This window comes from Sapajus apella, unplaced genomic scaffold (genome assembly GCF_009761245.1).
Source record: "Sapajus apella isolate SASKATOON/1434 unplaced genomic scaffold, GSC_monkey_1.0 scaffold35, whole genome shotgun sequence".
Lineage (NCBI taxonomy): Eukaryota > Metazoa > Chordata > Mammalia > Primates > Cebidae > Sapajus > Sapajus apella.
The window spans coordinates 5,062,161-5,076,750 of record NW_022436975.1 but is presented as its reverse complement, the minus strand read 5'-3'; the positions used below and the strand labels follow the sequence as shown (position 1 = coordinate 5,076,750).

General features: G+C 37.0%; 1 protein-coding gene across 5 annotated transcripts in view; it reads left to right on the top strand.

Annotated features, from left to right (window-relative positions):
* The window catches only part of RB1CC1 (RB1 inducible coiled-coil 1), a 106,219-nt gene that overhangs the window by 25,709 nt on the left and 65,920 nt on the right, over positions 1 to 14,590 (top strand). For all 5 annotated transcript variants that reach the window (XR_004274401.1, XM_032296078.1, XM_032296076.1 and 2 more), the window contains exons 2-5: positions 9,061 to 9,175; positions 10,509 to 10,630; positions 11,747 to 11,873; positions 12,051 to 12,221. Coding sequence is in view for 4 of the 5 variants with exons in the window: in XM_032296078.1 (XP_032151969.1) it covers positions 10,560 to 10,630; positions 11,747 to 11,873; positions 12,051 to 12,221 (369 nt within the window). In the remaining variant the exon portion in view is untranslated. The remainder of the gene's footprint in view (positions 1 to 9,060; positions 9,176 to 10,508; positions 10,631 to 11,746; positions 11,874 to 12,050; positions 12,222 to 14,590) is intronic.

Here is a 14,590-nt window from a genome sequence, read left to right as displayed (position 1 = left end):
GGTTAAATGGTGTTTCTGTCTCTAGGTCTTTGAGGAATGCCATACTGTCTTCCACAATGGTTGAACCAATTTACACTCCCACCAACAGTATAAAAGCATTCCTTTTTTTTCCCACAACCTTGCCAGCATCTGTTGTTTTTTGACTTTTTAATAATAGCTATTCTGACTGGTGTGAGATGATACTATGGTTTTGCTTTGCATTTCTCTAATTTTTGATGTTGAGCTTTTTTTCATTTTTGTTGGCTGCATGTGTGTCTTTTTCTTACAAATTTGTTTAAGTTCCTTGGAGATGCTGGATATTAGATTTTTGTCAGACGGATAGATTGAAAAAATTTTCTTCCATTCTGTAAGTTGTCTCAGTGTTCACTGATGATAGTTTATTTTGCTGTGCAGAAGCTCTTTAGTTTAATTAGATCCCATTTGTCAATTTTTGCTTTTCTTGCAATTGCTTTGGGCTTTTTTTGTCATGAAATCTTGGCCTGTGTCTATGTCCTGAATAGCATTGCCTAGGTTTTCTTCTAGGGTTTTTATAGTTTTGGGTTTTGCATTTAAATCTTTAATCTATCTTGAGTTGATTTTTGTATATGGTGTAAGGAAGGAGTCCCTTTCAATTTTCTGCAGATGGCTAGCCAGGATTCCCAGCACCATTTATTAAATAGGGAATCCTTTCTCCATTGCTTGTTTTTGTCAGGTTTGTTGAAGATCAGATCGTTGTAAGTGAAGATCACCTTTTCATTTATGGACACAAGGAAATCTTGTTCTGTCAGGATCTAGGTCCATGCCATTTCTTTTTTCTTTTTTTTTTTTAATTTAAGTTCTGGGGTACATGTGCAGATCTTGCAGGATTGTTACATAGTATACACATGCCTTGGTGGTTTGCTGCCTCCATCCCCCCTTCACCTACCTTAGGTATTTCTCCTAATGTTATCTCTCCCCAACCTCCCCACCCCCTGCTATCGCTCCTCTAACCCCTCACCCCGCAACAGACCCCAGTGTGTGATGTTCCCCTCCCTGTGTCCATGTGTTCTCATTGTTCAACACCCAGTTATGAGTGAGAACATGCAGTATTTGGTTTTCTCTTCTTGTGTCAGTTTGCTGAGAATGATGGTTTCCAGAATCATCCATGTCCCTACAAAGGACGTGAACCCATCCTTTTTTATGGCTGCATAGTATTCCATGGTGTGTATGTGCCACATTTTCTTTATCCATTCTATCCTTGATGGGCATATGGGTTGGTTCCAGGTCTTTGCTATTGTAAACAGTGCCGCAGTGAACATACGTGTGCATGTGTCTTTATAATAGAACAATTTATAATCCTTTGGGGTATATACACAGTAATGGGATTGTTGGGCCAAATGGTATTTCTGTTTCTAGATCCTTGAGGAATCAATTGCCACACTGTCTTCCACAATGGTTGCGTTGTGAGAATTTACATTCTCACCAGCTGTGTAAAAGCATTCCTATTTCTTCACATCCTCTCCAGCATCTGTTGTTTCCAGATTTTTTAATGATCGCCATTCTGATTGGCGTGAGATGGTATCTCAATGTGGTTTTGATTTGCATTTCTCTAATGACCAGTGATGAGCATTTTTTCGTGTTTGTTGGCTGCATAAATGTCTTTTGAAAAGTGCCTGTTATTATCCTTTGCCCACATTTTGATGAGATTGCTTTTTTTTTTCTTGTAAATTTGTTTTAGTTCTTTGTAGGTTCTGGATATTAGCTCTTTATCAGATGGGTAGATTGCAAAAATTTTTTCCATTCTGTTGGTTGCTGGTTCACTCTAATTGTTTCTTTTGCTGTGCAGAAGTTCTGGAGTTTAATGAGATCCCATTTGTCTATTTTGGCTTTTGTTGCCATTGCTTTTGGTGTTTTAGTCATGAAGTCCTTGCCTATGCCTATGTCCTGAATGGTATTACTTAAGTTTTCTTCTAGGGTTTTTATGGTGTTAGGTCTTATGTTTAAATCTTTACTCCATCTGGAGTTAATTTTTGTATAAGGTGTCAGGAAGGGGTCCAGTTTCAGCTTTCTGTACATGGTCAGCCAGTTTGCCAATACCATTGGGAATCCTTTTCCCATTGCTTTTGTCAGGTTTTTCAAAGATCAGATGGTTGTAGGTGTGTGGTGTTACTGGATGATGACTTTCCTTTCCGTTGAAAATGTTACCTTGTCACGCTTCTTACCTAATATTGAAAGAGATTTTTTTTAATTGTGTTTAGAAAAGGGAATATTTTTAAATGGTTATATACAGGAGAAAATCGCCAATGGGGAAAAAAAGTGTTGGTATTTCTAAAGTAAAGTACCAAGTCGTAGAATATGCTTACTACATGTAGTCTAATATAAGGGATTTTATGTAGTAGTATGTTCATGTTCTTTTTTCCCCCAATCCAGTTACGGATTTTAAGTTTTTACAAATTTCTTTCTATGTGACTTTAGGAAACAAATGAACTTCTTTAAGCCATGGTTTTGTCATTTGAATGATGCAGATAATTCTTAACCTTTCTCACAGTAGGATTTGTGAGAATATCATGTATTTTGTATAGTTCTTACATCTTTTTTCCAATCAATGGAAGCTATTGCTATGCCAACAATATCATTATCTCTAAAGTATAAAACAGCAAAGTGGAGTATGTATTTTGGAATTTCATGTTTGTCTTTACTTAAAAAGATGCTTTTTTGTAGCTTTTTTGCCCCTGAAAGTAGATATCATGGAGTTTTCGTATAAATATAAAATTTTCATGTTGCCCACTATTATATTAAAATTCATGAGAGCGGGCAATTTTATTATTTTCTATTTTATTCCCAAAGTTAAGGAAATGCCTGGTACCTACTAGATTCTCACGTGATATTTTTATTGAATGAATTAATTTATTGACCTATATTCACACCCCTGGCTAAGTTTACTTTTGTTTTGGTTTACTAAGTTTCTTCCTTTAGGCAAGTTTAATCTGAATCTTTTTCTCATCTGCAAATGGAAACGCTAATAATATGAATATATTACATGTAATGATAAATGAAGTAATGCATGTAAAACTAGCATAATAAGTAGTATTAATGAATAACTTAATAAGTATTAGCAATGATTATGATTTATTTTATGTGCCATATACTTAGGATTTATAGAGAAAATAAGAGCATTTGTGGCCATGAAAGCCATGAACCTCACATTTCCTCACAGGTTACCAGTACTGGTAGACCCATGGGGAGATAAGATGCCTTATGTTAATAGTTAGGTTTTTCCCTGTGGTATTCTTCGGTAGACTTTTGAGTAGCTGACAGTTAATGAGGATGTAGAGAGTGAAGATTCAGAAGAGGCTTTTAAAGATGCCTGTCTTAGGACTATAAACAGTGGATGAAAACATGGGGAAATGATATTGTCATTAACATCACTTAGGAGCTGTTAAAAATGAGCTAAATGACAGATCAAATGTGCTTGTTGTATACTGGAGTCAAATTTTAACGTAGATTCTAGAGCCACTGTAATCAAAACTATCCTTAAAATAGTTTAAATTGTTCATGAAGTATGTAGACAAACTCATTCTCAAGTAGGTTTATTTTTTTGGTCAACATTGTTTATGATTGTGGTTTCTTGGGGTGAGTTGTGTGCCTGTCAGATGAAGAGGTTGGTGTTTGCTTAAAGGCACACAGCTGCTACAGCTTATCAGCGTTTCCCTCAATTTGATTTAAGTATCATGGAAGAGGGGAATTGAACTGAGGTCATCTTTACTCTTTAATTTCTAAAGTTTCTGATATTGAAAGCAGTGTATTGGTTGTAGATTATGCAAAGAAAAAGTTGAACTGTCCCAGATTGAAAGAGATTAAATAGATATTATAGCTAAAAGCAATATGATGATCCAGAAATAAATCCTGGATCTGAGAGGGGAAACTACAAAAGATATTATTGGAGTAGGGGTTGGAATATGGACTGCAGATTAGATAATAATAATGCATCAATGTTAAATTTTATTTGATAAATGTACTTCGGTTATGTAGGAGAAAATTGTTGCTGTTAGGTAAGACATTCTGAAGTTTTTATGGATAAAGGGAAATTCTGTCTGTAAATTATTCACATGTAGTCCAGGAAAAAATATATCTCTGTGTGTGTATGTATGTGGAGAGAGAGCATGTATGGTACGCACACTGGCACAAGTGATAAAACAAATAGAACACAAATGTTCATGGTGATCTGAGTAAGGGGGACAGGGGAGTTTTTTGTACTATTCTTTTAATTTTTCTCTAACTGTGGAAATATATCAAAACAAAAGATAATATTCAAAGGAAAACGAGAAAAGAAAAAATGCAATGATTATTAAGATGTTGTGTTTAGTCTCACAAAAATGATGTATCTCCTTAGTTCAGACTTTTTCTTATGCCAACAATCCCATTATATGTAACCCACATAGAGGCCTCCTTTGATCACGTAAATCTAAAGTAAGTTCTTCTTCCTACCCACTCTTTTGTTTTTTCCTGCGTTTGTTACAACTTATATCATGTTTGCTTTGTTCTTGTTTACTGCTGCTCTCTCATTCAAGACTGTGAATTCCATGAGGATAAAGATTATGTCTGTTTTTTTCCCCACAGAATACCCAGTCGTGGCACATAAGATCAATAAGTGTGTGTTGGATTTGGATGAATGAGTGAATATTCCTTCCACTTCAGTCACTGTACCTTAGCGACCTAATGTCTGAGAAAACAAAATGGCTCCTCTTAAGCTGTAAGATAAAGCCTGTGCTTTTGGATTGGTATTCATTCACTCATTCATTCAGCAGATCTTTATTTAACCCAGTCATCTGATTCCCTACTTATCTCTAGCTTCCTCTTGTTAACATCTCTCAGATCTGCATGACTTTTCTAGGTCTGTACCTTCTGGCCAATATTCTCTGTCAATCTGTTAAATGCCTTTCATAATTCCCTGTTACTCCTCACATATTTCTTAGAAAGTATCGCATTTATGATAATCATGCCTGCTTTCCTTGGCTGTAGATACTGCTCCTTTTTCTTTTAGAAAGAGTGTGGCTCTGTCACTTAGGCTGGAGTGCAGTAGTGTGATCCCAGCTCACTGTAACCTTTGCCTCCCGGTTCAAGCAATTATCCTGTCTTAGCCTCCCGAGTAGCTGGCACTACAGACAAGTGCCACCACGCCTGGCTAATTTTTTTGTATTTTTAGTAGAGATGGTGGTTTCACCATTTTGGCCAGGCTGATCTCGAACTCCTGACCTCAGATGATCCACCCGCCTCAGCCTCCCAAAGTGCTAGGATTACAGGAGTGAGCCACTGGGCCCAGCCAATACTGTCCCCTCCCCCCCATTTTTATATTGTCAATGCCTGGCACTTGTATGTACAAAATCTGTTTTTTTGAGATCATTTACTGAGTGCTTGTCTTAGGCATTGTGTTGGGTATTGTGTGTATATATCTAAATCAATCTCTCTCTCTATATATATACACATGCACACACATGTTGCCTTGCTCAATCTGTGCTAGTGCTATAAGATGGGGCTATCATTTAATCTAGTAATTGAGGTTCATGGTATTCCAGGAACTTTATTTTGTTCCCCGCTACATTCTGTGTCTAGCGTAGTGCCTGGTACATACGAGGCAATCTAGGAATGAACAACATTCGGACTCACCAATAATCAAAGATGACATGTAAATGTAAAATAGTAAAATATTATTGGTAAGTATTTGAAAATATGATAGTGTCAAAGATATAGTGACCTTGTTGACTGGGTACAATGGCTGAGGAGTATAAATTATTAAAAGAAACAATTTTGTAACATACTCTAATAGCCCTAAAATTTTCTAATGTTTTGACCTAGTAATTTTTCTTCCAGGAATTTATTTTATGGAAATCAATCTAAATACAAGAAAACAATGTGTTTATGAGATTAAACAAACAAAAACCCTGGGAGGTAGTAAGTAAATTATGGTGAATTACCAAGTTGGAACACTTTTTAACCATTAATATTGATGATTATGAAGCATTTGTCATAGTATGAAAAAATACAATGTGAAGGAAAAGTATATGAATCAGGACAAACTTAAGAGTGCTGTGGTATGGCCTGGGCACGGTGGCTCACGCCTGTAATCCCAGCACATTGGTAGGCCAAGGCAGGCAGATCACGAGGTCAGGAGATTGAGACCATCCTGGCTAACACGGTGAAACCCTGTCTCTATTAAAAGTATAAAAAAATTAGCTGGGCGTGGTGGCACGTGCCTGTAGTCCCAGCTACTCGGGAGGCCGAGGCAGGAGAATCCCTTGAACCCAGGAGGCAGGTTGTAGTGAGATTGTAGTGAGGCGAGATTGCACCACTGCACTCCAGCTTGGGAATAGAGCAAGACTCCATCTCAGAAAAAAAAAAAGGTGCTATGGTATGAATTCCTCAAAATTTTAGGAACTTAAGATATGCTTTTCTTTCTCACGCCTGTAATGCCTGGCAGGAATTGGCAAAGGACCTTGCTCATTGTTACCCAGGAGCCCAGCTCTGTTACTTCTGTCAGCTTCATACTTAACCCTTTAATCTATTGGCTTCCTAGTCAACTTTCTTTTATTCATTAAAAGCTTTGGTACTAAATTATAGTATAACAGGAAATATATTTTAGTCTATGTTTGTTGGTAGAACTTTTTAAATAGCGACTTATTTGGGCCAAGGTGGGCTGCATTTATAGAATATCTGTATCACCCATAAATGGCAATGGTGGAAAAGGTGGGTGGTGATGGATGAACTGGAGCCGTTCTATTGTCATGAAAATAATGGTGAAGGAAAATATAGGGATTTTCCTTTGAGAATGAGTTGAAGAAATCTTGGGAAACATGTTAAGCATGTGACTTACAATGATGGAGAATACTCCTTTGCCAGTGTTCAGTTCTCTTATTTTATTTTGAAGTTATCTTAGAGCCAGTTTCCAGAAATGCAAATCCTTGCTTTAAGGAAGCTTGTTATTTAATAAGGATGAGGTGTAAAAAGAAACATCGTAATGTTGCAAGGATAGAAGTATATACAGAGAATATAGCCCAGCCAATGAAGTGATTCTTTGTGATTGAGTCTGAAAGATGTGTGTGAGGGTAGGGCAGGTGGAAGGAGTGATGGTAGCAGGCAGGGCAAAGAGAATCTTAAACAGGGAGAACTGTCCCATGAAGACTTAGAGACTTTAACAACTTGATTTGTTCAGGGAGTTTAAGCAGTGTGGTATTTGAGAGTGATAAGCTGGGGGACAGGTAGAGGATGACAGTAAGAAGTGATGGAAAGGAAGAGGATATTCTGCTTCCTCTCTTAGGTGTTATTGTAGTGGTTAAAGGCATGAAATGACAAGAGTTGTACTGCCATTCACTCCTTAACATATGAAATTACTTAACTCCTTAATTCTTAGTTTCCTTTTCTGTAAATGAGGATGACAGTAGTACCTACCTTAAAGGATTTTTGTGAAGATCAAATGAAAGTATTTTATTTAATAAAGCATTTAGAATAGTTTCCCGGGATATAATGAATACAGAGTGATAGCTGCTGCCCTAAAAGTCATAATCGTCTTGAGTTTTAAAGCAGCAGAAAAACTTGGATCAATTTAGCATGTAGGAAGATTTCTTTCAAGGCAGCATGGAGTTTGATGGACTAGTGATTGAGGAGATCGGGTGCAGGTTGAAAACAGGGTTTGATTTAAGGCAGTAGTGATAAGAATAGAGAATAGAATATCGTGTCATTAAATATTCAAGTGTTAGAATTTGCAGGACAGATTTGCTGATGTTTTTATGTCTTGTAGGAAGACAAATCTAGGATGCTGTGTGAGAGATTGGGTGAATATAGGTTTCATCAACAAAAGAAATAAAAAATGAAAGCAAGGAGGTTTAAGGGGCAGAGAAGTAAGGAACTCAATTTTAGAAACAATAATATTGAAGAAATGCATATAGGAGATCAGTTAGAATTTGTTGAATTTGAGACAGATTGGCTAGATAGTTGAGGAGAGATTTGGGAGTCAGCAGTCAACAGTGGCGGTAGCTGCAGCCACGGGAGTAAGTGAGCTCCACTACAAAGGTAAGGTGGCTGAGATCCCTCCCAAACTATTTGGAGAGTTAACTTATTATCTGCCAAATACCAAATTTTTTCTTTGACATCCTCCTAATATCCCTGCAATATGGTTGTGCTATATTAATTATCTATTGTTGAGTGAGAAATTACCATAATCTTGGTTGTTTGAAGCAACATAAATGTATTATTTTATAGCTTCTGGGCTTTGGTTCACTGGGTTCTTTTGAGTCTCTCTAAGACTTTAGTCAAAATGCTGGCTAGGGCTGAGGTCTTCTCTGAGGCTCAACTAAAAAAAGATCTGCTTATGGGCTTGTAGTGGTTGTTAGAATTGAGTTCCTTGGAAAGTTGTCAGACTGAGACCCTTAGCTTCTTGCTGGCTGGCCATCTTCAATTCCCTACGAAGTGGACCTGTCCATATGGCAGCCTACTTCATTAGAGCTGGCAAGAGAGTCAGCTGGCAAGATGGGAGTTAAAATCTTAGGTAACAATCACCTACGTGATATCCCATCACTTTTGCAATATATTTTTTGGTTAGAAACAGATCACAGGCCATGCCTACACGTGAGGGTGGGGATTTCACTGGAGTATGAATACAGTAGGCAGATGTGGTATAGATAATTGCTCCTGTCTTAGAGGCTGTCTGCTGCAGGTGCCATCTTTACTCCTGTTTACAAAAGAGGAAGCTGAAACAGTTGTCCAAGATCATATAATTGCAAGTGATGAGCCCCAAACCAAACCCAAGCTTTCTGATTCCACTGCCTGGATACTTCTTTACCATTATATTTTAAGGAATGAGAAATTACTGTGGAAATGGCGGTTTTGAAGAATTTATTGGTGACTTTTGTTTGATGCCGTGGAGTGATGTGGGTCGAAGTCATGTGGTTGGTTATTATAGTGATATTATAGTGAATATGTGATAGAAGGGGCTGAGTAGAGATTATTCTTACAGATGGTAATTTTAAAAGGTAGAAAGGAACAATAGCCATATGTTGTTTCATACTGAATTGTTTCTCTTTATAACCAGACATTTTTCTTTTCCAGTTCTCTGAGTTTAACCAGTAATGCCATTCAGTTGCCAATCTCAAGCAAAACAAACATAAGCCAGTTTTAATCTACTTTTTAAGAAAAGTGGTAGTCGTTTTCACAGTGCCTGACGGTAAGTCACAGTTTCTACCTGTATAGCAGAGTTTCTAAATTTAATGCCTTTAATATAATGATTCTATAAATCTTAATTTTAAAACCTTATGTGCTTTTTTCCTTCTCTAATACTCCTCTAAGGCCTATGTGGAAAGAGCATAAGTAAAGGTACCTACTACTTTCTGGGAATTTATTTGTAGTTATCTATCACCAGTTTCATTAATCTTGTGAATGTGTTCCTCCATTTGTTGAAAATAAAATGCTAGATCATGAAATCTGTCCCTTTTATATGTCATTATTTTAAGGTTTTTTTCTTTTTCTTTTTTTTTTTTTTTTTTTTTTTAAAGACAGGGCCTTTCTCTTTCCCAGGCTCAAGTGCAATGAGTGGCACAGTCATGGCTCACTGCAGTCTTGAACTCTTTGGCTCAAGCCATCCTCCTGCCTCAGCCTCCCAAGTAGCTAGGACCACAAGCATGCACGTGTGGCTGATTTTTTTAAACATTTTGTACAGACCAGGTGTTGCTATGTTGCCCAGGCTAGTCTTGAACTCCTGGCCTTAAGTGATCCTCCTGCCTTGGCCTCCCAAACTTCTGGGGTTGTATATAGGCATGAGCCACTGTGCCTGGTTGTGTATGTCATCCTCATTATGTAGATGAAGAAGCTTTATTTTCTAGATGAGATTTTTCTTTGGACATGTTAATGGCAGAGTTGTTTTCATTTCTAGACCTGGATGCTTGCTACTGTTATGCAAGGTGATATTGCCCGTTAAGGTTGTTTACCTGTACACTTTCTACTGTTTTATAAGGTGATGCAACTATTAGGGAGTTTCTTACGGAGGATTTCTAGCTCAGTGTAGAGGTGAAACACAGATGGACAGGCAGCTGATGGGAGGAATTGGGATTCATTTCCCCTAATTTGCAAGTAATGGCTACTCTTAATTTGCGATTAGTAAGTTTAACCTTAATACTAATCTATTTTTTATTATATTGAGGAAGAAGTTGGGGGGGGAACTGTCAGGGATAAGATGTTTGACCAACTGTTTTATTCTTAATGTCAAACACTGTATGAAATATGCATATAGCAACCTTTACTCTAGCCACTGGCCTTTTATTTCTTGAAAAATCAGACTTTTTTCCTACGGCAGAACAGTTATACTTTTCTTCTCACTAACCTCATTACTGTTTATTTTTTTAAGCATTGAGTTTACTGAACTATCCAGTTAGCCATCCTAGACATCAAGCCCATTTTGATATTTTTGTTGTCTATATAGTAATACTGTACTGTGTCTTGATGGAAGTTTTCATGATTGTAGTTGCATTTGTAAAACTGATCCCTTTTCTTGTTTCTTCTAGTCACCGTCTCGGAGGGTGAGGTATAAGCTCACAGAATTCAGACAAGCCATCATGAAGTTATATGTGTTTCTGGTTAACACTGGGACTACTCTAACATTTGACACTGAACTTACAGTGCAAACGTGAGTTGTGTTTCATTTATTCTTTTCAGTGTTACATTCTGTTTGCATGCAGAAAGTTAAAGAAATATTGTTCTCTTGTTTAAAAAGCAGCATCATGGCAAGTCTTAAATCTTTATCCCAGCGTATTTTATACATAATTGTTGTCTTTCTCTAAAATGCTGGTTATATTCTTTAAGTTGTTCTTTGTCCTGTTGGCATGAATATAATACTCACAGTAAACAGATCTACCCATAAAACAAACTGATTTGCATTACTATAAGTACCTGTAGTCAATTGCTATTCTAAGTTTCACAGGCCATTGTTAAGGGAATTACTGTAAGCTACATAAAACAATATCTATCACTTCCATGGTTTTTGGTCATTTGTTTTTATTCAGTTTGTGAATAAAAGTCAATAGGTTTGTTTTGTTAATGAGAGAAAAATAAGTTTAATGTTTTTAGCCTAATTTAGTCGGGCTCAGGTATCTAATAATTCTCTGGCTTTACAGGACAGGAAGGAAATAGAAGTAAATATCATTTCCAATGCTGATTATATTTTTATAGTGGCCGTAATAGAAGACCTAATGGCAATACAGAACAAATAAATCTGACACTGAAATTGTTATAAATATGTGTGAAATCAATAATCTTTGTTGTAAAAATTATGGATTTTTTTTTGGAATTAGTTTTCATTAAACTTGGTTTTACCTCTGTATGAAGGATTTTTTGGAAGATAGGGATAGGAAGGAATTTTCATATGTGTTAGACTTAATGTAGTTTCTAAAACGTGTGGAGATTTTAACAAAACTTGTATTCTGAGGATTTTAATAGCCCTGATAACTGAGCATATTCCTTTGCTATGCTATATAGAGAACTCAAAAATGAAAGTGTCTGCGCCTCCATTTCATAGACTCACTTTGAGATGGGACACATGGGCGAATTATTTACCTGAGATCAGCCAGTTGTTATGGAATCCAGTTCATGAAATAGGAAGCTTATATTTTTTACTACTGTTTTTGGGGAAAGCTTTAGAGTGAAATTCATTAACCTCTAAAGGTGTTTTTACATAGTACTACTTGGAAAATAAAGTCATTGGGCAAATATAAATAACTGATTTATTTTATTTCATTTTTTGAAGTGTGGCAGACCTTAAACATGCCATTCAAAGCAAATACAAGATTGCTATTCAACACCAGGTGCTGGTGGTCAATGGAGGAGAATGCATGGCTGCAGATCGAAGAGTGTGTACCTACAGTGCTGGGACGGTAGGTATTCGAGAGCCCTTGCATACAAAGATGCACCACCTTTACATCACATAGGGAAATGGGAACTCAGTGTTCAGAAGTAAGATTTATTTGCTTCATATATTGAAGGCACTGTGCATGTTCAGTATTTATAACATTTTATTTTGATTATTTCTCCCTTTTTTTTGAAAAATACAGGATACAAATCCAATTTTTCTTTTTAACAAAGAAATGATCTTATGTGATCGTCCACCTGCTATTCCTAAAACTACCTTTTCGACAGAAAATGACATGGAAATAAAAGTTGAAGAATCTCTTATGATGCCTGCAGTTTTTCATACTGTTGCTTCAAGGACACAGCTTGCAGTGGTAAGATATAAACAATTATTTTAACTAACTGATTGCTTCTTAAAGAATTCGGATCTAAATAGCACAGTAGTCTAAATTGCATAGAAAGCATGCAAAAAGTTTCACAAACTTTAAAAATATTTTGTAGTTAATATATCTAGTTTTAAAATTTCTGGATGATACATTGCTAGTTATTCTACTTTGACAATGACAGTATTTAAGAGTGGAAAAGCTGTCTTAAATATGATTTGGTCACCTTCTTTCCTAGGTAATGCTATGTAAATAATTACTTTTGAACATTAACTGAGAACCTATGTTAGAGGAGATATAGACAAAAAGAGCTTAAATAGCTCTAAAAAATGTATGTATTTTTTCCATACTTATGGTTAGTTCCCGGAAGAGAATCAGGTTTCTTTCTAATATATAGCTCTTAACACTGCTACTTGCGGTTTCCAAGGATTCTTTCCCAGTCATTGATTTTCTTTTTTAATTTGCTGTTTACCTTCTAGTAATATCATTGACATTAAGCTGTCAGTAGTAAGCTACATTTTTGTTTTAGTAATGGGAAAAATGTGTTAGAATCAATGAAACAATAATGTTTACCTTTTGTAAAAGTAAAAAATAACATTACTAAACATTTGCTCTAATTAGTAAAACTCTATAAAGAAAATATACAGTGTATACATTTGTGCAACTACCCCCATTTTTCACACAGGATACAGCATTAAAAGGAAATAACCTCATCTGTGTTAAACATACATTTAAGAGTTCAAAAGTGCTTTGAGAGAACAAAATTTTTTAAAATATACTTCTGCAAACTGAATTTACACAATAAAACTTGTAGACTTGTTTTTTGATTGGCTGAAAAGTGTACATACTACATTTTGATAAAGTATTAAATAAGTTAAAGGATAACTAGGATATATAATTTTCAAGTGATTAGAGAGAAATAAAACGCATTAAAACTAAATTCAACAAAATGAAGACAAAGTACAAAGAAAAGATAAAATGTCAGAAATATATATGTCAGCAATTATATTAAATATAATCTGGTGTTATTTCTCTTTTAATGCATCCTATTTAACATATTTTTGAAATACACAAATGAAATGAGAACGATGATTATTGCTGTTGAGATCCTGAATTAGAAATCTGAGATTCAAATGCCAAGCATTCTGTATTAGTCTGTTTTCATGCTGCTGATAAAGACATACCTGGTTTAATTGGGCTTACAGTTCCACATGGCTGGAGAGGCCTCAGAATCATGGCAGGAGGCAAAAGGCACTTCTTCCATGGTGGCAGCAAGAGAAAAAGGAGAAAGGTGCAAAAGCAGAAACCCCTGATAAAGCCATCAGATCCCGTAAGAATTATTCACTATCATAATAGTGCAGGAAAGACCAGCTCCCATGATTCAGTTACCTCCCCCCTGGGTCCCTCCCACAACATGTTGTAATTCTGGGAGATATAATTCAAGTTGAGATTTGTGTGGGGCACAGCCAAACGATATCATTCCACCCCTTCGCCCCTCCAAATCTCATGTCCATTTCAATCATGCCTTCCCAACAGTCTGTCAGAGTCTTCACTTATTTCAGTATTACCCCAGAACTTCACAGTCCAAAGTCTTATCTGAGACAAGGCAAGTCCCTTTTGTCTATGAGCCTGTAAAATCAAAAGCAAGCTAGTTACTTTGTAGATAGAATGCAGGTACATGTATTGGGTAAATACAGCCGTCCCAAAAGGGAGAAATTGACCAAAACAAAAGGGTTACAGATCCCATGCAAGTTCAAAAACCAGCAGGGCAGTCAAACTTTAAAGCTCCAAAATGATCACCTTTGTCTCCGGGTCTCACATCCAGGCCACACTGATGTGACAGGTGGGTTCTTGTGGTCTTAGGCAGCTCCGTCCCTGTGGCTTTGCAGGGTGCAGCCTCCCTACTGGCTGCTTTCACAGGCTGGCCTTGAGTGTCAGTGGCTTTTCCAGGCACACAATGCAAGCTGTCAATGGATCTACTATTCTGGGGTCTGGAGAATGATGGCCTTCTTCTCATAGCTCCACTAGCGACTCTGTGTGGGGGCTCCGACCCCAAATTTCCATTCCGTACTGCCCTAGCAGAGGTTCTCGCCAAGGGCCCTACCCCTGCATCAAACTTGCCTGGGCATCTAGGTGTTTCTGTACATCTTCTGAAATCTGGGCGGAAGTTCCCAGTCTTCAGTTCTTGACTTCTTTTCCCCCACAGGCTCAATACCACGTGGAAGCTGCCAAGGCTTGAGGCTTCCACCCTTTTAAGCCACAGCCTGTGCTGTACGTTGGTCCCTTTCAGCCACGGCTGGAGTGGCTGGGACACAGGGCACCAAGTCCCTAGGCTGTACGCAGCATGAGGACCTTGGAGC